Source organism: Platalea leucorodia (genome assembly GCF_965183815.1).
Source record: "Platalea leucorodia genome assembly, chromosome: 1".
Classification (NCBI taxonomy): Eukaryota; Metazoa; Chordata; class Aves; order Pelecaniformes; family Threskiornithidae; genus Platalea; species Platalea leucorodia.
Genome location: NC_138823.1, coordinates 53,914,065 through 53,937,650, shown reverse-complemented (window position 1 = coordinate 53,937,650; position 23,586 = coordinate 53,914,065). Strand labels below are relative to the sequence as shown.

The window sequence follows — 23,586 nt, the reverse complement described above, 5'->3', positions numbered from 1 at the left end:
TTACCAACTAGTGTTTAATTTGACTACCTTTCCACAGTTTTGGTTCAATTTTGTGTGACAGAATTAAGACAATTACCACACAAAGGCCACAGAAAAATAAACTATATGACATCTTATAAATACCTGCCAAGTTATTTTCAAATTTGATTTATCAAGTCCAGGCCCAGAAACTCCTAGGGAATTTACACACGCAGATGTCACTGTCTGAACCTGATTTCCATACTGATCTGTAATCATTATATCTGTTAAAAAAGATGATGACGATTAAAATGACTATTAAGATGATTACCTCAGCAGCTGCTTTAATGAAACGTTATACAACATAGGGAATATAAACGTATACAACATACAATATAGGGAAAATTTACACGAGTATCACTGAATCACAGAGTGGCTGAAGTTGGAAGGGACCTCTGGAGGTCACCTGGTCCAACCCTCCTGCTGAAGCAGGGCCACCTAGAGCCAGTTGCCTTGGGCTGTGTCCAGACCGCTTCTGAATATCTCCAAGGATGGAGTCTCCACAACACCCTGGGCAACCCTGTGCCAGTGCTCAGTTACCCTCATAGTGAAAAAGTGTTTCCTGATGTTCAGAGGGAACCTCCTGTGTTTTTGGTTTGTGCCCATTGCCTCTGGTCTTGTCACTGGGCACCACTAGGAAGAGCCTGGCTCCATCTTCCTTATGCCCTCGCTTCAGGTATTTATATACATTGGTAAGATCCCCCCCATCTTGTAAGTATCAAAGGGGTATTAAAAAAAAAAAATGTATCTATATAGTCATATCACATATTTGTGCTTCCCACTTTTTTTGAATAAGATTATTTCTTGCCATAAAGTTAAAAGAAAGAAAAAAAAATCTTAACATTGAAAGCTGTTTTTCAACCTGTTAGCTTGTGCTATGTGCTTTTCTTCACTCACACACAAGCTTTTATTGTCCCAAAATACTGTAAGAATTTTTAATTTCTTACTATGCCATGTAGCAACTGTGCACAGAAACCAAAGGAGAATGAGAAGACTGATCCCTAACATGCCTTCCTCTTAGGTTAAAGTTAACCTTAAAATGTTTCACTTTGAAGTCCATGCCTTTGAAATGGTCTGAATGCTGTTATGGCCTGTAAGATTTCAGAATACACGAACTAAACAAAAGTTTACGAGCAATTTGAACTCAGTGTGATGAATGTCCCAATGTACAAACTAAGAAGCAAATTTTATTGGAGAGTAACTCCAGAACTGTAAAATGGCAATTAGAGAAGTCTGATCATCCTTCCATCAATGAGAATGTAAACCTGTTTTTTATATTAAAATAGTTGAAGATAATTCACTCTTGGTGACATCTGTATATATAACAGGCTAATGAACTGCAAAGAAAAAACGTATCTTACAAGAAATTGAAGAATATGCAAATACTTACCGATTTCACTTTGTAGTTCTTCACCCATCTGCAGCGTGTTTGGTCCTTTTAATTTACATTTAATGTGTTTGGGTTCATCAGGAAGTGGTCTAAGTCAGCATATGAAAATTGACTTGTAATCATTCTCATGAAAGTAATCACTTATAATAGCAGATGTGATAAAGCATACAGCAGTTACCACTCATTTGCGACTGGATTTCTTTTTTTTTTTTAATTTATTTTATCCCTGCCCATATTTAGAGGATTAAGCCTCACGTGCACACAAGTTACATAGTAACCTTCACCTGAATCTTATCAGGGGAGTTCATCAGACACTACTTACATAATAAACCACAGCAATGTTACAGGATTTTACCTTATCTGTAATAACTTGCCTACCAGTATTTTACCATAGATCAGATCATTAGCCAGATAAAGCAGAGTTCAAGTTTGGAGTATTTTAAATCTTGGGAAAAAAAAACCTCATCCCCAACACCTCTAAGCCAAAGTAAAATACAATTGTCTACATATTAAAATACATCTATTACTGTAAAACCAATTATAATATCAACGTTAATCCTGATATGTACATACAAAGGTATCTCAGTCTCCCTTGCTATGAAAATATTTGCTGACTTCTTAAGGACCTGATTACAACTAACATAACTTCAAATTTTTAGTGATGCAATTTTTCCTTAAAAGCAAAACAAAACCAGAGCACATTACAAAAATTATGGAGAACATGAACAACCATTAAAAAAAAAAAAAAAATCAGATTTCCATTTCCTCTTTTGCTATGATAAAGCAGAAGTCATCAGCCTAAACTATGCCTAACACCAGTCTCTTAAAAATACTTTCTGGGGTGCTTTTAAACAATCTCAGCCTTTCCTTCCATTTACGTGATGAATGTTAACATATGTTACGTGCTGGCTCCTCAAATATTTAAGAGTTATCTGGCATCCGTTAGTTACTTAACATTTAAAGAGTTATCCAGCACAATGTTTTTTACTCCTTTGGTGTGTTCTAAGCTAAACATTACATTGAGATCTTTAAAAATCCCATTAGAATGACCTCCAGTTAATTCTTCTGACAACTACAATAGAATAACCCCTAAACAGAAGTTCCCTGATCTGAGACTGCTTTTCAATGACAAGCAAAAATGTATTAAAAATATTCAATAAATCAATCCACTGTTCTACTTCCTTTCAAGAAGAGAGGTATCAATTCAGTCTGCTTTTCTGCTCTTCTTAAAACAGAAAATAATACTTAACTGAAATTTTTTCTGTCTCTGACAGTGTTGCATCACAGACAGCTTTTTACAAGCATTATGCTCCCAATATTTTAAAGAATCTTAATGCTTGGTCATGTATTTTTTTTTTCTACTGCAGATCTGTGAAATATCTAATTGCTGCAAATTTACCCCTGGCATCAGTGTGCTATGAACTAGTTACTTAATTTTAACCTATTAAGAATACATGAAATACACTAAAGTCATTTAGAATCAGATTCATCTTAACAAGCTTTATGAAGATACAATAAGTAGAGCTAACTGCCTAGACTCACTAAGAGTGATAAACAGGCAATTTTAAAGTTCAATTTACAGCCTATCACTTTTGACTGAGATACCAGATGCAGGCATCCAGCATTTGGCTAGATTAATACTATCTTTAGCTTCAAAGTAATAACCTCTGTAATGGTAACAAGTAACTTCATAGTGATATTTCTCTTTGGTAACCAGTGACCTGACTCTTCAGTAAAACTAGCTGTTCTATAAGCTAATGTTTACTGAAAGTTTTCAGAGATAGCAATAATCTTCAGTGTATGTATACTTACAAAAGTGATCATAGGGCTAGATACAAACAGATCGTGATGCAGTCTTTCACATAGGTAATATTCTCATTTGTAAACAATTTGCATAAAAAACCCTACCCATCCACCCAACCCTACATTCCCCTGTTAATTTGCCAACTGTTTTCATTATTTCACCTTCTGTAGAAAGACTTTTTTTACCCCAAAGTACAGATCTACAATCCTTTACCAACAACATAATTCATAAAAAAGTATTTCAAATGAACAAACCTGACTGTGAACGCACTCTCCAAAGACACATGGTCATCAAGATAAGTAATTAGACAGTAACGTACATCTTTTACTGATGTTGGTACTTTTACATCAGGTAATAATCCCTGAATCAATTGTTCTCTGTTAATTCTAGGTGTCCAGTTAACCTAAAATTAAAATTTCTTAAATTAATTAAAAGCTAAATTATTAGTGACTAGCTACATAATACATCTGCAGTCATTCTAAATATGCTGAAGCAACATCCAGGCAATAGAAGCTTTCAATGGAAAGCCTGTGCATTTCCCAACAGTAACCAATGCTATCATCCCAAATACAGAAAATTACTGTAAAAAAAACCCCAAACAAACCAAAACATACATTAAGTTTCCCTCACTTGTCTTGAGTTAGGAAACACCTCATTCTGAAAAACCTCACCAAAAAACCTGTCACATATTTGGTGAAGCTCTACCTTTGTATTAGGCTCCACATACGTACACAGACAGAGGGATAAGATAGGTAACCAAATCTTCATGAAGGAACATGCCTATTCAAGATTCCTAAATGTTGGGAAAACATCAGATCTGAAGAATCATAACTATGTCGGAATTATTTTATTGTGTTTAGGAGAAGCACTGGAAATTACTAACCTGCTTTTCATAATACTACCCTGGAGCATTATTTAACATTTCATTAAATGTCTTTATCTCATTAAGGACACAATTTTAATAAAATGGTTTTAAAAAATTTAAACAGAGAGTGAAGTTCCCATGTTTAATAATACAGTCTTGAGGGATATTATTTCGTACTCTGACATCTATGGATTTTAGAGAATCAGCATTGTATCTCTCCCCCATGTTATGCTGCTGTTTACTCAAAAGTACTTGCCTTGATTTTTTCTGCCACAGCTGGAGTTATGTGTATCTCCCTTTCTCCTTCATCATACATCTGAAATATGAGGTTGTGCATGACATCGCCAGCAACCCAATTAATTTCATCCTGATGTTTAATTTGAATAGCTTTTTGTCCATCCATACTTAAGACCTGTAGTCTTGCAACATGACTGCTAGGAAGAAGTTTAATAATCTTTTCCACTGGTGGCACATCTTTACAACTCTATACATGGGGGGAAAAAAAGGATATATAATTAGGATATTAAATATACATATATGCATAAATATCATGCCATAATAGCCTATGGCACTACTCTGCATTACTAGGTGTGACCAGGTGCCCAAATATTAAATCAGCTTGACTTGTCGAAAGTAAATCAAAAGGATATGCCAGAATACTTACAACTTCTAACAGATACTAGAATTGATGCTAGCTATTTAGAAAACATTTTCTATTCCAAAAGTACTATGTTATACAATTTACAAAATACTTCTTAAGAGTAATCATAAGTACCCTTTCATATAGGTCATCTTGCCATATTAGTATTTGTTTACTCTTTTTTCAGGGTAAAATACCACAGGTCTTATTTTCTCCAGCAGTGTGGCTCTCCTGACTACCAGAGAACTGGGATGCTCAACAGCATTTAAAAAATTCAAACTTCAAGAGCTTTAAGACTGAAATGCTACAAAAAGCTACTGATTTTTAACCTTTGAAAAAAATACATCCTTCTTCACTAAAGTTTTGGGGAACATGTTGCCATAACTATTCTGGCTCTAAATGTTTATGCAATGAAGGCAATTTGTCAGAAGGATCCAGGGAGGAAAAACGGGAAGAAAAATCACAGAAATAATGCGTATTTCTGAAACACTTCAGGGATTTCAGAAATAAAGAGTAAGGGGTGGAGAAAAAATGGAATAAATTCCTTGCCTTTTTATGATTTCCCAGAGAGGAAAAAGGGCAGCCACCTGATTATCAGGCTATGGTAACTAAAACAGTAACTTTTCGGGGTTAAGTTGGTTCATAAAAGACTTCAGTACACTAGCAAGACAGTACAATAACCTGTTTTCAATCTTTTGTTCATCCAAACATCCCAATCAATACTTACAAGTATTTCAATCCTTGCTTTCAGTATCTGGTCCTTCTTGATATTCTGTACATGTATAACCGGACCAGTTAAAATGTTTGTCCCTCCATTACTGCAGTCCACAGAATACACAGGAAGGTTTGAAGCACCTAAAAACTATTTAAAATGTAAAATTAAACTTCAGATTTCTTTTACAGAACTACTAGGATTATTCCAGAAATGATTATTTGTACAAGTCCAAATATATATAGGATTATTTACAGATAAATTTGATAGATTTCAGTGTTCCAGAAGCCTGCAAGATCAACACCTATATTTTTCGCAGGTGATATGAGAGAAAGGAAGAAGTTATAGAAGTAAAATTTATTATCTATTCAACTGTTTTGTATTAACACATAAACACTAGTGTCTTTTGCCATTATGGCAATAAATTCAATTAAGTTGTTAAATAAACCTCTTTTTTATTAATTTTCTAAAAATCACGCATTAAACAGAATTTAAATATCAAGTTCAACATGTCATCGTACTACTGCAGACCCAATCTACAGGAAGAGAATGTACGCATATACAGTGCAAATGGAATGCAGACTATTTTGCAGTGGGAAAAATATTTTTATTTGTTTACCTGTTCTTGCTGGAAGACTGATTACAGTAGAATTGGAAAAATCACTTTCTTCAGTTAAAAAAAACTAGGTCCAAAAGGACAAAAGTTTTTTACTTCTAAAAGCCAAAGTAACACCTGCACTCCGTTCTGAACTTAGATAAGTGCTTATGATAATAGTCTTATCTAATATTATTTTTAGGCACTAGACTTGCATTTTGACCTTTAAAAAAAAAAATCAAAAGTAAGCTGTATGAAATTTTTTTCCTGAACAATTTTTAGCATTGTATATGGCAAATATGACCTAAAATACCTTAACATTGTAGCTATATATCCTCAAATAATTTTCTCTTCCATTTCTAAGCCCAGCTTCTTCTGATTCTGAAACTTACTGAATAACTCATAATAGATGAGGCAAGAGAGTCACAGTTATAGCTACCAAGCTACAGAAACTTCAAAAGCATTATTAAAGACAATAAATTCTATCTAGATGCCAAAATAGGCTCTTTTCCCAGCCCTTTAAAAAGCAAGTATCAAAATCCTTACAACACGTAATAAAATGCAGTTTACCTTACAATGAACTATCAACTTTGGCTGTGCTGTTATATTTCCTGATTCATCCAGTACTTCAACCTGAAAGGGGAAAGCTGTACCATTTTCAATCTTTAGAACTTCAGAATCTGGTTTTACTTTCAATTGACGAGGAGGGCCTGTAAAAATGCACAATTGCAGAACAGTGGTTATACTTTAGATAACTTGTGAGACACTGGATTTCAGTTTTTGCTATCTAGTTTTTAAAGCCAAGCTACCAAGATATTTGTGGTAACAATCCATTTAGACGAATTCAAGTGTATTGGTTTATGCTGAGAAGTTCTAGACACTTCCTGTCCTTCAACATGTACTACCTCCCCATCTTTTGCATGAATTCAGTACGGAATATTTAGACAAACATAATGAACTTCAGCATATACAAGGTGTAAACACATGATATACATATATTATTTACATACTATACAGATTCACATTCATCAAAAAGAAACTTGGAGCTTTCTCCTGACATGTTAAAACCAACGATATTAATGTTAAGATATCTGATCGATCATGATGTGCAGTAGTTTAATTAACAAAGTCACCCCAGCTACAACTTGCATGCAAAGAAAAGCAAAAGCAAATTTTGTTGGCATTACTTGGGTAGTAAAGTGAAGCTATTCAAGTAAGTCTACCCCCTGGAACATATAATTATTTTATCAGTTTTAAAAAAGAGAAGGAAGTAATAGATTACTATTAAAAGACAAGTTCTGAAGGAACAAAGGCAGCCATTTTTCAGAAACATCTTTTATGCATCATTCATTAAAACTTCCATTTCAAACTCGCTGGTTGAAGAACAGGAAAGACTGAAATAGCTTTTATTCACTCTTTCCTCAAAAAACAGCTTTAAAAGCCAAGGATAAGTCCAATGAGAAGAAAGAGGTAGTAAAGCATCTGTACATTGCCAAAAGCAAAAGATTCTAATGAAGGATGAAGTTGCCTTCAGTCCAAGGTAAATAACTAAGCAACACACAATACAATCTGTCTCAAGTCAGATCGTTCCACTCCATTTTCTACATGAAGCCTTAACTCCTCGAAAGATGAGGAATTATGGAATAAACTGTGTGCATTGTCAGTCTAACAAGGCTTGAAGTACACAATTTCTCTGCAAAATGAAATGGGAAAGCCTAAAGTTTGGTAATCTGGGAGGCCAAAAAAATCAGCCTTCCAACTATACCTTATCTCCCAAATCCAGAAAAACCAAGGTAACAAGGGATAACAGGTATCATATAAGGGAATCCTCGGTATCAAGACATCCACAAAACATAAAATTCTGCTAAGGGCAGTAGACTTACAGACTTGTATATTCCTCTCTTGCATTATGATAAAGTCAACATGTAACACTAAAAATTTCCGACACAATCCCAACTGCCAAAGCATCCCCCCTTTGCTGAGGTAAGAAACTCAATGAGCACTTATTCATTCACAAAATGTTTTATACAGGGAGAATGCAGATTAGAATGCAGGTCAATGCAGATTAGTACAAGTTAAAGGGCTTACTGTCAAAGAAAATCGAGAAAATAAGAAATTCATTCATTCAACGGTGCTAGGTTAGAAAAATATTTATGTTAATTAAAAAAAGAAGTGAAAAATCAGTCTCAAGTAAGCAGACAAATTCCAGCTGCTAGAATAATAGACAAGACTGGGCTGTGAGTTTGATGTTATTCCTGCCAAGAATGACGTGCCCTTAGCTTTATTTACTTTCAGTCATCACTTGGATGAGCTAGAATATCCTTTTTTATGCCTCACTAAATATTTTACCTTCTTGGGAGAAGCAGCATTTCATTAATAGTGTCAGAATAAAGTTCAACAGAAATTCACTAAATATTTTAAGGATACTTACCAGGCTGCAATCTTATTTTACAGGTTTGTGTGTCTTCTTTCAAACCAGGAAGAGTAACCTTCAGATTAAAGTTCTAAAGAAAAGAATATTTTAAATATTAACCTTAAACAAAACCAGATCATAAATTATTTCACATAGTCATGTCAATTCACATATATGTACATTTCAGAAGTCTATCCAAATTTTCTTGCACTGCTACATAAATCAAGATTTTTTTTCCTATACTAAAATGTCTTTTTTATGTTATTATTCTCAGAGACGTTCAATCCAGGATTTGCATGTTAAACTACACGGTTCTGAAACCATTAAAAGCAGCTATCATAACTTGTCATTTTCTGCTTAGAGGCTGTTTTAGTGGGGGAAAAAAATACATCAGTTCAAAAAAGTAGTTTTAAAATAAAGAGTCTGAAAGTTCTGTGTTCATTATTCCTTAGCTAATTGCTTGAAGCAAGGCACTACAATTACTATCCATCTCATCTTCAAATAAGGCCGTAAGAAGAACAACTACTCTAGAACTGCATCACTAAAACTGATCTTCACATTAAAATCAGAGAATGAAGCAGTCTAATCAATAATCTTAAAAGCTCCAACTTTAAAAAACTAGTTGCACTGCAGATATGTGAATTTCGTGTTTTATATATTTGATATTTGAGAATATTTAGTTGCAATTCGTGAATTGTCATTCTTACACATTCAGAAATGCTGCCTCTGGAAAGCTTTAGTTTCATAATCCTGGCTTATACCCTTCCCATGCCTGACAGGGTATGTGCAACATTAACACCTTGTAGAGTGGATGAAAACGATCAGGCAATTCTTTTGGTTTGCTGGGTAAGAGAAGCAGAAAGTGCAATGAGGCCTGGGCAGGTACATCACAACTGCAGCCACATCAAACACATGAGCTCCCCAGCTCATGGCTGGCCACAGAGGTGCATGAAAACTCTCCAGCTCTGACCAGCCAGCCAACCATACTGGTCTGCCTGCAAGCCAAGCAGCACATATCAGCTGGAGCCCCATTAAACCAAATGGTGAATCATGAGAAAAGGAAAAGGCAAAATATACTAAAGTTACATGCTGGGGGACTAGTGGAGGGGTGGGGGGAAAGAGAGAGAAAGGGGGAGGCGGGGGATGTTGAATTCTTCAGCAGTTCATTCAATCAATCTTTCTATTCATGCACTAGACACTCCTCCTATGCTCCCCTTCATTTAGTTTCAAACCCTTTTCTGCAATACTACTTTTTTACTTAATACTCTCTTCTGAATACTGCACTATTTTCTGCCTCTAATTAATCAGTTTACATCTTTAACTTCACTCCTTTTAATCTTTCAACATCTGCATCCTCTAGGGAAGTTCTTTTCCCTTATCCTTCATGATCCCTTTATCTACTTTCCTTTTTGCTTTCAAGTCTGCTTCTATATACGCTGCAATACTTTAAAATGAAAAGAAGAATAAAGAAATATTATTTTCCTTTTTTTAAACTCCATTCTTCATCCTTCTGACTGAATTCGAAATCCTACAAGGGAGCAGTCTTCTTACTATTGCTTACACCACTTATCTGGAAATTTTCTCTTTGATTCCACCTACAATCAAAACATACTTCTTTCAGTCTGGACTGGTTTGGGTGGAATTAAATCAATGACTACAGAAGTAAATGAAGTCTGCTTTCTCTTTCTTCTATGTCAGTGCTTCCTTCATTGACAACTGTGATATTCTGTATTTCCTATCTCAGTCAAGTTTCTTTTCTCCATTTGGCATTATTCCTTTGACAATTTTTCTTACTCCTTTCTCCAAAAAACATTAAGTTTTCCCATGCTGTCCTTCTCTTCATTTTATTGTTCTCTCATTCACTTTCCCCTTATAAATGCTTTCTGAAACCCTATTACTAGCTGTTTCTCTGAGATATTTTAGCTGTTCTACTACCATTTCAAAATCAACTTTTAAGGTGCTGAAAATTTCTCCTATGTTCTTCTCTGCTTCTTATGTTAAATTAAGCACTGAAAATTACATTGTATTTATATAGAATCATAGAATCATTTAGGTTGGAAAAGACCTTTAAGATCATCAAGTCCAACCATTCACCTAACACTGCCAACTCCACCACCAAACCATGGCCCTAAGCACCACATCTACATGTCTTTTAAATACCTCCAGGGATGGCGACTCCACCACTTCCCTGGGCAGCCTGTTCCAGTGGCTGACTACTCTTTCAGTGAGGAAGTTTTTCCTAATATCCAATCTAAACCTCCCCTGGCGCAGCTTGACACCGTTTCCTCTTCTCCTATCACTTGCTACTTGGGAGAAGAGACCAACCCCCCACCTCGCTACAACCTCCTTTCAGGTAGTTGTAGAGAGCAATAAGGTCTCCCCTCAGCCTCCTCTTCTCCAGGCTAAACAACCCCAGCTCCCTCAGCTGCTCCTCATAAGACTTGTTCTCCAGACCCTTCACCAGCTTCATTGCCCTTCTTTGGACACGCTCCACTACCTCAACGTCCTTCTTGTAGTGAGGGGCCCAAAACTGAACACAGTATTCGAGGTGCGGCCTCACCAGTGCCGAGTACAGGGGCACCATCACCTCCCTGGTCCTGCTGGCCACACTATTCCTGATACAAGCCAGGATGCCATTGGCCGTCTTGGCCACCTGAGCACACTGCTGGCTCATATTCAGCCAGCTGTCAAACAACGCCCCCAGGTCGCAGCGTTGCATGGGGTTGTTGTGAGCCAAGTGCAGGACCCGGCACTGAGCCTTGTTGAACTCCATACAGTTGGCCCTGGCCCATTGGTCCAGCCTGTCCAGATCCCTCTCTAGAGCCTTCCTACCCTCCAGCAGATCAACACTCCCACCCAACTTGGTGTCATCTGCAAACGTACTGAGGGTGTACTCGATCCCCTCAGTCAGATCATTGAGAAAGGTACTAAACACAACAGGCCCCAGAACTAAGCCCTGGGGAACACCACTTGTGACCAGCCACTGACTGGATTTAACTCCATTCACCACCACTCTTTGGGCCCAGCCATCCAGCCAGTTTTTTACCCAGTGAAGAGTAGGCCTGTCCAAGCCATGAGCAGCCAGCTTTTCCAGAAGAATGCTGTAGGAAACGGTGTCAAAGGCCTTACTAAAGTCCAGGTAGACAACATCCACAGCCTTCCCCTCATCCACTAAGCGGGTCACCTTGTCGTAGTCAAGCAGGACCTGCCTTTCATAAACCCATGCTGATGGGGCCTGATCCCCTGGTTGACCTGTACATGCCGTGTGATGGCACTCAGGATGATCTGCTCCATAACCTTCCCCGGCAGCGAGTCAGGCTGACAGCCCTGTATAGTTCCTCGGATCCTCCTTCTAGCCCTTCTTGTAGATTTGCATCACATTTGCTAACCTCCAGTCAACTGGGACACCTCCCAGTTTAGCCAGGACTGCTAATAAATGATGGAAAGTGGCTTGGTGAGCACTTCCGCCAGCTCCCTCAGTACCCTTGGGTGGATCCCATCCACCCCCATAGACCTGTGTCTGTCTAAGTGGTGCAGCAGGTTCCTAACCATTTCCCCTTGGAGAATTATGAGGGCTTCGTTCTGCTCCCTGTCCCCGTCTTCCAGCTCAGGGGGCTGGGTACTCGGAGAACAACTGGTCTAACTATTAAAGACTGAGGTAAAGAACGCATTAAGTACCTCAGCCTTTTCCTCATCCTTTGTCACTATGTTTCCCCCTGCATCTAATAAAGGATGGAGATTCTCCTTAGCCCCCCTTTTGTCGCTAGTGTATTAATAGAAATATTTTTTATTGTCTTTCATGGCAGTAGCCAGATTAAGTTCTAGCTGGGCTTTGGCCCTTCTAATTTTCTCCCTGCATAACGGCATGACATCCTTGCAGTCCTCCTGAGTTGCCTGCCCCTTCTTCCAAAGGTCATAAACTCTCCTATTTTTTCCCGAGTTCCAGCCAAAGCTCTTTGTTCAGCCAGGCCGGTCTTCCTCCCTGCCAGCTTGACTTTTGGCATATGGGGACAGCCTGCTCCTGTGCCTTTAAGATTTCCTTCTTGAGGAATGTCCACCCTTCCTGGACTCCTCTGCCCTTCAGGACTGCCTTCCAAGGGACTCTGTCAACCAGGCTCCTAAACAGGCCAAAGTGTGCTCTCAAGAAGTCCAAGGTAGCAGCTCTGCTGACCTCCTCCTTACTTCTCCAAGAATCAAAAATTCTATCATTTCATCATCACTATGCCCAAGATGGCCTCCAACCATCAGGTCATCCACACATCCTTCTCTGTTTGCAAACAAGAGCTCCCGCGCCTTCCCCAGTTGCCTCCCTCACCTGCTGTGTCAGGAAGTTATCTTCCACACACTCCAGGAACCTCCTACACTGTTTCCTCTCTGCTGTACTGTACTTCCAGCAGACATCTGGTAAGTTCAAGTCCCCCAAGAGAACAAGGGCTAGCGATTGTGGGACTTCTCCCGGCTGCTCATAGAATATTTTGTCTGCCTCTTCATCCCGCTTGAGTGGTCTGTAACAGACTCCCACCATGATATCTGCCTTGCTGGCCTCCCCCCTGATTCTTGCCCAAAAATACTCAACCCTTTCATCACCATCATTAACCTGTAGACAGTTAAAACACTCCCTAACATACAGGGCTACCCCACTGCCTCTCCTTCCTTGCCTATCCCTTCTGAAGAGTTTATAGCCATCCATTGCAGTACTCCAGTTGTGTGAGTCATCGCAACACGTTTCCATGATGGCAACTCTGTCATAGTTTTCCTGCTGCACAATGGCTTCCAGCTCCTCCTGTTTGTTGCCCACGCTGTGTGCATTGGTGTAGATGCACTTCAGTTGGCCTATTGATCCCGCCACCTTTTTGGGGCGAGCAGCCCTAATTCCTATGTGACCATTCTCAGGTGCTTCCATGGTTATGTTTTAAAATTATCTGTTGTTTTTAGTCTGTTGTTCCACCATCCTGCTTTTTGCCATTAGTTTTCATTACCATCTTAAACAGTCCTTTTTCATGCAAATTAGAACTGCTACTTTCAGCGTCAGTTCCTGTATTGCCTCCAACATTTTACACAATTAAGCAACGTCAGAAAATAATACTCCTTCTTTTCCATTATTATGGTATGGTATTATTTCTGTACTGCAAGTTCCTTAAATGATTCTTGGTCTTGTTCCTCACCAAATTTATGTCTTGCCACAGCCTGGCACTTTTGCTCCTACACACTGTATTTCCCATAATCCACCTCTATCTTCTGTCATTATTCTTGCCCTTCACTTAAATTCTAAGCTTTACATACAAAATTTATTACATTCAACACCCTCTAGGTTTCAATAAGCAGATCTATGGTCCCACTTCTCTTTACACACCTTTCCACAAGCAACATTATTTGCTTTTTCCTAAGCAACAATAGCAACAGTATAATGACGTACCTTCAGCTACCTCAGTTCCTAGCTTTGTCTTTACTATGCTAGACTGCAAGACTAAATGAAAGGATTAGGACCTGGTTACAATACTGTGTAAATATTTTTTAAAATCTTCAAATCTATATTTATCAGAAGCATTAAGATCTGTTTTATGAAAGAAGTCTTTTTAGCATGTAACATATGTTTTTGTTTTTACAGTAAATTAGCAGCTTGACTAGGTGCTGAGAATCCATCAATAACAGGTTGGATTTGGATGACATATACTTGCTACAGAAGTGAAAACAGCATTTTGGAAACATCTGGAGAAGCTGGAGTAGTTACCACTCATATTAACTTCTACTATTCACCATCTCAACTACTAGAATGAAAGATTTCAGGGCTCTCTATGCTATGTCAGTGCAAAAGTCATAAGGATGATTAGGCTTAAACCAATTTTAGCACCAGTTTAAACTAAGACAGATGATTTAGCATGCTGGGTACACTCTACCACACACCCATGTGTTGCTCAGCCCCTCCAGCTCCAGTCCCATCAGCTAACAGAGTACAGCTGTGGGAAGACAAATTGCTCCAGGTAGAGCTGTAAGAGGTCATTTGAAAATATCCCAAGAAATACCTGTAGTCTTTAGTGTAGACCAAACTTAGATAACACTATGTGACAATCCATTTTACACAAAAAATGATTTGCTCTGTGTGTGTGTGTGTGGGGTTTGTTTTGTTTTTTTTTTTTAATATGTTACTTCAAGTTTAAATTCATCAGCCTACCTTGCCCTGGCAACTATTTATACAGCCTTTAGCAGTGACACCCTTAATGACGCACTTTGTTCCTGCAGTTATTCCTCCATACTGCAATGTCAATCCACTAGAAAAATACACAGAAAACAAAACAGAATCAATGTAAAAATAAACACAGTGTTTTAATATACAAGATACTTTCAGATATTCTTATGGAAATAAAAGCAAAAATGCTAGTTAATTTACATGAAAAGTATCCAGTATATCACTTGGAAAAACCCCAAAGAATGACTATATTAGTGTCACATTAAGAAAGAACAAAAAGCAAGCGAACAAAAAACAAGCAACCAACACCCCCCCCCTCCCAAGAGATGGTTGAATTACCTAGCTTCAAGAATTGGTTTAATGTCAGTTGTCAACTGTGTTGCATGACCAAACTCATCCTGCAATTCCAAAGGAATATTAAAAGGTACTCCAACTCGAAAAGGAAGCTCCAAAAGACCCACTGAAAATTTCTCTGGTTTGCCCTCTAAGAGAAAAGAATAATACGTTATTAGAGGGAATTATGTGTGTTTATTGGCTTTTTCTTAATTAAGGCTGCAGTTAAGTGGTTTTCAGCCTCAAAGTAAATAGGCTGTTCAGAATACTGTTGTAACCAGAATCATGATTTATTGATTGATACTCTTAACTTACACTAACACAAAAACAATAGCTAAAAATATAGTACCAGTAGACTATGGTATAAGAAACATAACAGGACAGCCAAAACTTCCAAAGTACTTAGAACATCAACACAGCACCTGAAAGTGGACAAGTTCCTTGTGGACAGCTTTTCTTAAATGTTCAGTTGCTTTAATTCTGTAAAAGTAAAATCATTTATGCAAGAAAACATTTTTGTTCTACAACTATCCCAAATTTGAGAGATAAAGATCAGTAATGATGAGTATTTGAAAAAGAAATGTGAGTGCATCCTTCCTGTGAAATCTGGCCCCATTAGACTGCCTCCAATTAGGCACTTAAAAAATGAGACCAAACAGAGTAGTACAAATGGGAGCTTGTAAATCAGAGTAATGTTTTGTGGAATCAAACCATCTTGGCCAAGTGGCCTTTGAAAAAAGAAGCAATACAGTGCTGAGATAAATGGTAGATAAATATCCTATCAAATTATTTTGGACTCAAATTAACAACTACTTTCACTACCTACAGTTGTCATTATCAGGGAGCTTCCTTTGCACAAGAGATGTGAAAATCATGGGGGCAGGGAAAATGTTACCTTGTATTGGCCAAAATTATTTTATCGGTTATAACAACAACAAAAAGACCTCAGCCTTACAGTGTTTACAATTTTGTTTACAAGTGAACGATGTAACTGTAAAAGGATTTGACAAAATAACGGTAAAAGAACTTCTGCACTGTCAAAGTCAATAACTACCAAACGAATGCGTCTGAACTAAAACCACAAAACTTATAGATTGACTTAAGAAGATCAGTTTTAACCAGCAACTATGATGATTTTTTTAGCTTACCAAGAACAACTGTAAACACTGAGCAACAACCTGCTGTTAGAGAAATAAAATAATTTGTTTCTCAGACAAAAAAGCTGTTGATTTCAGTTTAATTTTAGTTGTTCTTTTCTGGATTTTTAGAATCTATATACATAAAAGCTCACACAAATGTTAATATTTTGGAATAATGAATGTGAGGATTTATGGCTGCCTGAGACAACACAAAACACTGCAAAAATAAAGACTTGAAATATACACTTTTCAAGACAGAAGATATTAAAAATCTCAAATTATCTTCTGACTAGATTAAAAAAAAACAGCAACAGACAGCATAAATTGCTTTTGGTACCCCCTGTGTTAAAAGTATCAAACTATTAGTTCATTAAATTTTGAGACTGTATATTCCTTTCCGAGGAGATTTGTTCATTTCAATTGTTATGGCCAAAGGAACCTTTAATTGAAGGCTGCCATGCTGAGGAAAGCCGCAATACTATTGAAGAAGAATTTTTAAAATACAGAATGCAACTTTGCAACTTTTAAGATTCTCTTTTGGCTTTGATAAAGAGATAAAGAAGGAGCAGACAAGGTTAATTTATTTGTTCAAAGAAAGAGTTTGGGGTTTTTTTTTCCCCTTTCTTGGAACTTCACTGAAGTATCTTGAGACTTCAATGCCAGGTTTTCAGACATACGTTTTAATAATTACTCTTTTCAAGTAATGCCAAATATTTTTTCTGTATTATAGAATCATAGAATCATTTAGGTTGGAAAAGACCTTTAAGATCATCAAGTCCAACCATTCACCTAACACTGCCAACTCCACCACCAAACCATGGCCCTAAGCACCACATCTACATGTCTTTTAAATACCTCCAGGGATGGCGACTCCACCACTTCCCTGGGCAGCCTGTTCCAGTGGCTGACTACTCTTTCAGTGAGGAAGTTTTTCCTAATATCCAATCTAAACCTCCCCTGGCGCAGCTTGACACCGTTTCCTCTTCTCCTATCACTTGCTACTTGGGAGAAGAGACCAACCCCCCACCTCGCTACAACCTCCTTTCAGGTAGTTGTAGAGAGCAATAAGGTCTCCCCTCAGCCTCCTCTTCTCCAGGCTAAACAACCCCAGCTCCCTCAGCTGCTCCTCATAAGACTTGTTCTCCAGACCCTTCACCAGCTTCATTGCCCTTCTTTGGACACGCTCCACTACCTCAACGTCCTTCTTGTAGTGAGGGGCCCAAAACTGAACACAGTATTCGAGGTGCGGCCTCACCAGTGCCGAGTACAGGGGCACCATCACCTCCCTGGTCCTGCTGGCCACACTATTCCTGATACAAGCCAGGATGCCATTGGCCGTCTTGGCCACCTGAGCACACTGCTGGCTCATATTCAGCCAGCTGTCAAACAACGCCCCCAGGTCGCAGCGTTGCATGGGGTTGTTGTGAGCCAAGTGCAGGACCCGGCACTGAGCCTTGTTGAACTCCATACAGTTGGCCCTGGCCCATTGGTCCAGCCTGTCCAGATCCCTCTCTAGAGCCTTCCTACCCTCCAGCAGATCAACACTCCCACCCAACTTGGTGTCATCTGCAAACGTACTGAGGGTGTACTCGATCCCCTCAGTCAGATCATTGAGAAAGGTACTAAACACAACAGGCCCCAGAACTAAGCCCTGGGGAACACCACTTGTGACCAGCCACTGACTGGATTTAACTCCATTCACCACCACTCTTTGGGCCCAGCCATCCAGCCAGTTTTTTACCCAGTGAAGAGTAGGCCTGTCCAAGCCATGAGCAGCCAGCTTTTCCAGAAGAATGCTGTAGGAAACGGTGTCAAAGGCCTTACTAAAGTCCAGGTAGACAACATCCACAGCCTTCCCCTCATCCACTAAGCGGGTCACCTTGTCGTAGTCAAGCAGGACCTGCCTTTCATAAACCCATGCTGATGGGGCCTGATCCCCTGGTTGACCTGTACATGCCGTGTGATGGCACTCAGGATGATCTGCTCCATAACCTTCCCCGGCAGCGAGTCAGGCTGACAGCCCTGTATAGTTCCTCGGATCCTCCTTCTAGCCCTTCTTGTAGATTTGCATCACATTTGCTAACCTCCAGTCAACTGGGACACCTCCCAGTTTAGCCAGGACTGCTGATAAATGATGGAAAGTGGCTTGGTGAGCACTTCCGCCAGCTCCCTCAGTACCCTTGGGTGGATCCCATCCACCCCCATAGACCTGTGTCTGTCTAAGTGGTGCAGCAGGTTCCTAACCATTTCCCCTTGGAGAATTATGAGGGCTTCGTTCTGCTCCCTGTCCCCGTCTTCCAGCTCAGGGGGCTGGGTACTCGGAGAACAACTGGTCTAACTATTAAAGACTGAGGTAAAGAACGCATTAAGTACCTCAGCCTTTTCCTCATCCTTTGTCACTATGTTTCCCCCTGCATCTAATAAAGGATGGAGATTCTCCTTAGCCCCCCTTTTGTCGCTAATGTATTAATAGAAATATTTTTTATTGTCTTTCATGGCAGTAGCCAGATTAAGTTCTAGCTGGGCTTTGGCCCTTCTAATTTTCTCCCTGCATAACGGCATGACATCCTTGCAGTCCTCCTGAGTTGCCTGCCCCTTCTTCCAAAGGTCATAAACTCTCCTATTTTTTCCCGAGTTCCAGCCAAAGCTCTTTGTTCAGCCAGGCCGGTCTTCCTCCCTGCCAGCTTGACTTTTGGCATATGGGGACAGCCTGCTCCTGTGCCTTTAAGATTTCCTTCTTGAGGAATGTCCACCCTTCCTGGACTCCTCTGCCCTTCAGGACTGCCTTCCAAGGGACTCTGTCAACCAGGCTCCTAAACAGGCCAAAGTGTGCTCTCAAGAAGTCCAAGGTAGCAGTTCATAGAATCATAGAATGGTTTGGGTTGGAAGGGACCTTAAAGATCATCTGGTTCCAAGCCCCCTGCCATGGGCAAAGACACCTTCCACTACACCAGGTTTCTCAAAGCCCCATCCAGCCTGGCCTTGAACACTTCCAGGGATGGGGCATCCACAACTTCTCTGGGCAACCTTTTCCAGTGCCTCACCACCCTCGTAATGAAGAATTTCTTCCTTATATGTAATCTAAATCTACCCTCTTTCAGTTTATAGCCACTACCACTTGTCCCATCACTATGCGCCCTTGTAAAAAGTCCATGTCCAGCTTTCTTGTAGGCCACCTTCAGGTACTGGAAGGCTGTTGTAAGGTCTCCTCAGAGCCTTCTCTTCTCCAGGCTGAACAAACCCAACTCTCTCAGCCTCATAGGAGAGGTGCTCAAGCCCACTGATCATCTTCGTGGCCCTCCTCTGGCCTCACTCCAACAGGTCCATGCCCTTCTTATGTTGGGGGCCCCAGAGCTCAACACAATACTCCAGTTCTGCTGACCCCCTCCTTACTTCTCCAAGAATCAAAAATTCTATCATTTCATCATCACTATGCCCAAGATGGCCTCCAACCATCACGTCACCCACACATCCTTCTCTGTTTGCAAACAAGAGCTCCCGCGCCTTCCCCAGTTGCCTCCCTCACCTGCTGTGTCAGGAAGTTATCTTCCACACACTCCAGGAACCTCCTACACTGTTTCCTCTCTGCTGTACTGTACTTCCAGCAGACATCTGGTAAGTTCAAGTCCCCCAAGAGAACAAGGGCTAGCGATTGTGGGACTTCTCCCGGCTGCTCATAGAATATTTTGTCTGCCTCTTCATCCCGCTTGAGTGGTCTGTAACAGACTCCCACCATGATATCTGCCTTGCTGGCCTCCCCCCTGATTCTTGCCCAAAAATACTCAACCCTTTCATCACCATCATTAACCTGTAGACAGTTAAAACACTCCCTAACATACAGGGCTACCCCACCGCCTCTCCTTCCTTGCCTATCCCTTCTGAAGAGTTTATAGCCATCAAGAAAGGCTTATAAACAAAAACTAATCAGCCACTAACAGATAAATGCAGAGAAATAAATTAGGAGATAAAATTAACATCTTAGAGGATGAGAGAAACAGGACTAGCAAGGCTGTACCAGAAACATGATGTAACCACACATTGTATATCTTACGGTCTTCAACAGTGTCATTAAAATCAGACTCTATGAATTTTCTTTGGAAGATATGATCAGTCACATACTATTTTAGGCCACGTACAAACATACCAGAGTATATGGCAAGACAGGCTAACATCAGACATATTTAATAGTATTATCTCTATTCTGGTATTCCAGTATTTTATGATGGTTAATCCAAAGATACACACCCATTAAAACTGAATAAGAATTTAGTTTTGCATAGGATTCTTCTTTTAATTAAAAAAAAAAAAAAAAAAAAAAAAACAACAACAACAAAAAACTTCAATCTCAACATGCATATTTTAAATGCATAACCTGTTTTTGAATGAGTTTGTATGGTTTATGCATGAAAGTTGGCGTAATGAATACTATTTTCATGAAAGAATATGCCAATGGCATGAGGAAAAAGGGTGATTCTAATTAAGTAAATGTTTATTTTTATTAAGTACATTTAGGAAAGTTCACATCAGGGAAAAGCTTTTGATTCCATCAACACTTTACTTTTTTGTAAAACTGGCTGTATAGCAGAGCCAACACATTACAGGTGAGAATAAAACCTATTAGACAAAAAATTATTTTCCCCTGAAAATACTTCATATTTGACAGGCAAATGCTACTTTTCAGTGCTGAAAATTACCTCTCATCTAAAACATGAATGATTTTGATACGCAATGAATCAAATAGAAACATTAAAAGTAGAAGAAGATTGGCGTGAGTGGAATTCTTACCTATAATAGTAAATTTAAATATTTTAGATGGTAGAGGCCTTCCTGCATAAGTGTCTGCATTACTTTCATTCAATACTACTTGGAGTTTCAAGGTGTAGTTCCCAAGTTTCTGAAGATTTTCTAAACAGAAATACAAACACAATTAGAAAGCAAAAAAGTAAAATTATAAATAAACTGAAAATATTGCATATGTGAACTTACCCATTTTTTTAAACCAGTATGGCCATTTGCCTCCATGCTGACTGATATGGGAAATTATTTCTTTATTCCCAGTAGGTGCTGCAAAACAAAAAATTAGCTACATGTATTTAGATTTTACACCATAATTCTTCATTTTTTCAAGTATTCCTATGACTCATTATTATCACCTCTAAATCTAATAAATTCAGTTTCACAATTAATCACGTTGATCACAGCTAAAAAAAAAAAAAAAATCAAATCCCTACCTAATCCCATTTTAATTAAAAAACGCTAGCCTCAGACACATTAAACTGAAAGAAGCAGGTCTGTAAAGTTGAATTTTATTAGCTCTTTGGTTATATGCTCTCCATTAAGTCTGAGCGCTTGTAGGCTGAGCACTCCACACTGGCAACTGATCAACTTGGCAAACGACCCTAACAAATTAGCTTAAATAGGAACAATGGTAAAAATGCGCAGTTGATTGAACGTATAATTAAGAAAAAAAGAACATTCCTTTTTTTCTCCAAATTATTGTATCTGCCTTTATAAACACTTATGCAGCATTAAGACACACGCAAAAAGAGAACACACTGAAACTTCGAGGCGATTTTTTAGTGACTGGTTCTATAACCCAAGATAAATAGAGGAATAAGATTTATTGTTTGAAACTTCAAGAGGCATTAATATATTTGTTTTTTCAAAATATAATTTAGAATAAATACAGACTGTGACTGCAATAAGACTACACATAATAAAAAGAAATGCAGTAAAAGTATGCATTGTTCTATAGTTAAGTACAACTGTTTCAGACCCTGTTCTTGGACCAAATTGCATACATAAGATAAAGTAACAGTTGTTAACTTTCTTAGGTGTATTTCTTTGAATGTGTAATTCTGGAATATTGGGTTATTAAAATAAATTTTGATGATGTTTTGTAGTAAGGGTTAATTCAGTTTTCTATATTGGGTTTTTTTCCACCTTTGGTAGTTACTAACACTGAGAAAACAACTTCTCAAATGAGTGCAGTTTTCCTACTGCAATGTCAACTGCCACCAAGTTAAACTGAGAGTCTGTATTATGCAAGACACACACCTGGAAGATGCATGCCTTTCTTCTTGTATTGTCCCAATACAGATAGATAATCTAAGGTGGAAATTTATCTATAGGAAGTGAAGAAAGTCTAACACTTCTGTGCATAGTGATACGTAAAAGACGACAATAAAACAAATGGTATCTTGGAAGAGAACAAACGAGAAAACCCTGGCTTTTAAAGGTACGGCTGTTATGTTCTGATGTTCTCTTCTGAAAGAGGAGACAATCCCAAGAGTGGTTCTGTGCAAGAAAGTTATCAGGTATGTCCAATGTTGTTGTTGTTGTCTCTGTGATGAAAAAGCATCCTGATGTTTTATTTGAACAACAGACTAAATTATTTCAGTGGAGCCACATGCAAAATTTAGAACTTTCTTGGAAATTTCTCTATTTTTCCCTTTGGCAGAGGAAAAGCCCTTCAAACACTTGGTATTAGCAGTGATTAATGAACTCTCCTCTGTTGTTTTGCTAGAAAGCACCATTAGGACTTCCTAACCACCATGTTCTTAGTTGTTGACACTTCCACACGAACATATTTATGAATATTAACAGCATCCCTACAGTCACAGATACAGAAGGATGCACTTGGTGCAAACTGTGTACTGCAAACAGCACAAGAAATTAAGTTTTTATAGACACTGTAGGGTTTTGCAAAAAATAAAAGCCTGAGGCTAAATTATTTAAATGTGGTTGTTTTTCCTCATGCAGAAACAAAAGAGAATTCTCATTCATTGTTCCAAGGGTTTTTTTTGTTTATTGTCTGAAACCTTTTGGAAACAAATGTTCTTCTAGAAGCAAAACGTACCTTTTACTCACAGGATTACTAGGGCACCAATGTTTGTTTCTCATATGAAAAAGGTTTCCATGTATAATATTCAGAAAACAACGGATAACTAAAGGTCCCCGCTACGGTATAATATAAATCCATGGAGGGTACAGACAGAGGAAAAACATCTCTAATTTTATTTCAAATGACATATTAATAGCCAACAGCCATATCCTTCCTGAACTGGGAGAATTCAATGGTGCACGTGTCAGAGACAGACAGATGCAGCCGAACAGCATCTCCCATTGTGGTTTACAGGAGGGAAATGGCAAGATAATTGGCCAGAAGAACAGTCAACTAAGTTCTAAAATAAATACTTCAGTGCTGAAAACAGTTTGCTGAAGAGCTCAAAAACCTGAAAAGATGCCTCACTATAGCCACAGAACCTAGTCGAGTATTTTAAAAGAGGTACATGCAATTTAATCGAGTAATCAGGAGTGATTTAAAAATAATCTTCTGAGATAGAAATGCTTATTTCTCAGCCTCACCTTAGACAAGAATCACCCAGGCATGACTTTGAAAAAAAACTTCCCAGAACCCACCTTTCCTGGTAGCCCCCTCTTTCCCGGCAGCCTCCTTCCTTCCATCAACCCTAACCTGAAATTTTAGA

The 23,586-nt window shown here is 38.7% G+C and overlaps 1 protein-coding gene across 3 annotated transcripts in view; it reads right to left on the bottom strand.

The window, feature by feature from the left end:
- Positions 1-23,586, bottom strand: part of SMCHD1 (structural maintenance of chromosomes flexible hinge domain containing 1) — a 93,064-nt gene that overhangs the window by 30,429 nt on the left and 39,049 nt on the right. For all 3 annotated transcript variants that reach the window (XM_082322682.1, XM_082322684.1, XM_082322683.1), the window contains 11 exons: positions 21,083-21,160; positions 20,882-21,001; positions 14,964-15,108; positions 14,610-14,706; positions 8,456-8,528; positions 6,595-6,734; positions 5,445-5,579; positions 4,334-4,561; positions 3,467-3,615; positions 1,409-1,497; positions 124-242 (listed from right to left, as the gene is read on the bottom strand). In XM_082322682.1, coding sequence (XP_082178808.1) covers positions 124-242; positions 1,409-1,497; positions 3,467-3,615; positions 4,334-4,561; positions 5,445-5,579; positions 6,595-6,734; positions 8,456-8,528; positions 14,610-14,706; positions 14,964-15,108; positions 20,882-21,001; positions 21,083-21,160 — 1,373 coding nt within the window. The remainder of the gene's footprint in view (positions 1-123; positions 243-1,408; positions 1,498-3,466; positions 3,616-4,333; positions 4,562-5,444; positions 5,580-6,594; positions 6,735-8,455; positions 8,529-14,609; positions 14,707-14,963; positions 15,109-20,881; positions 21,002-21,082; positions 21,161-23,586) is intronic.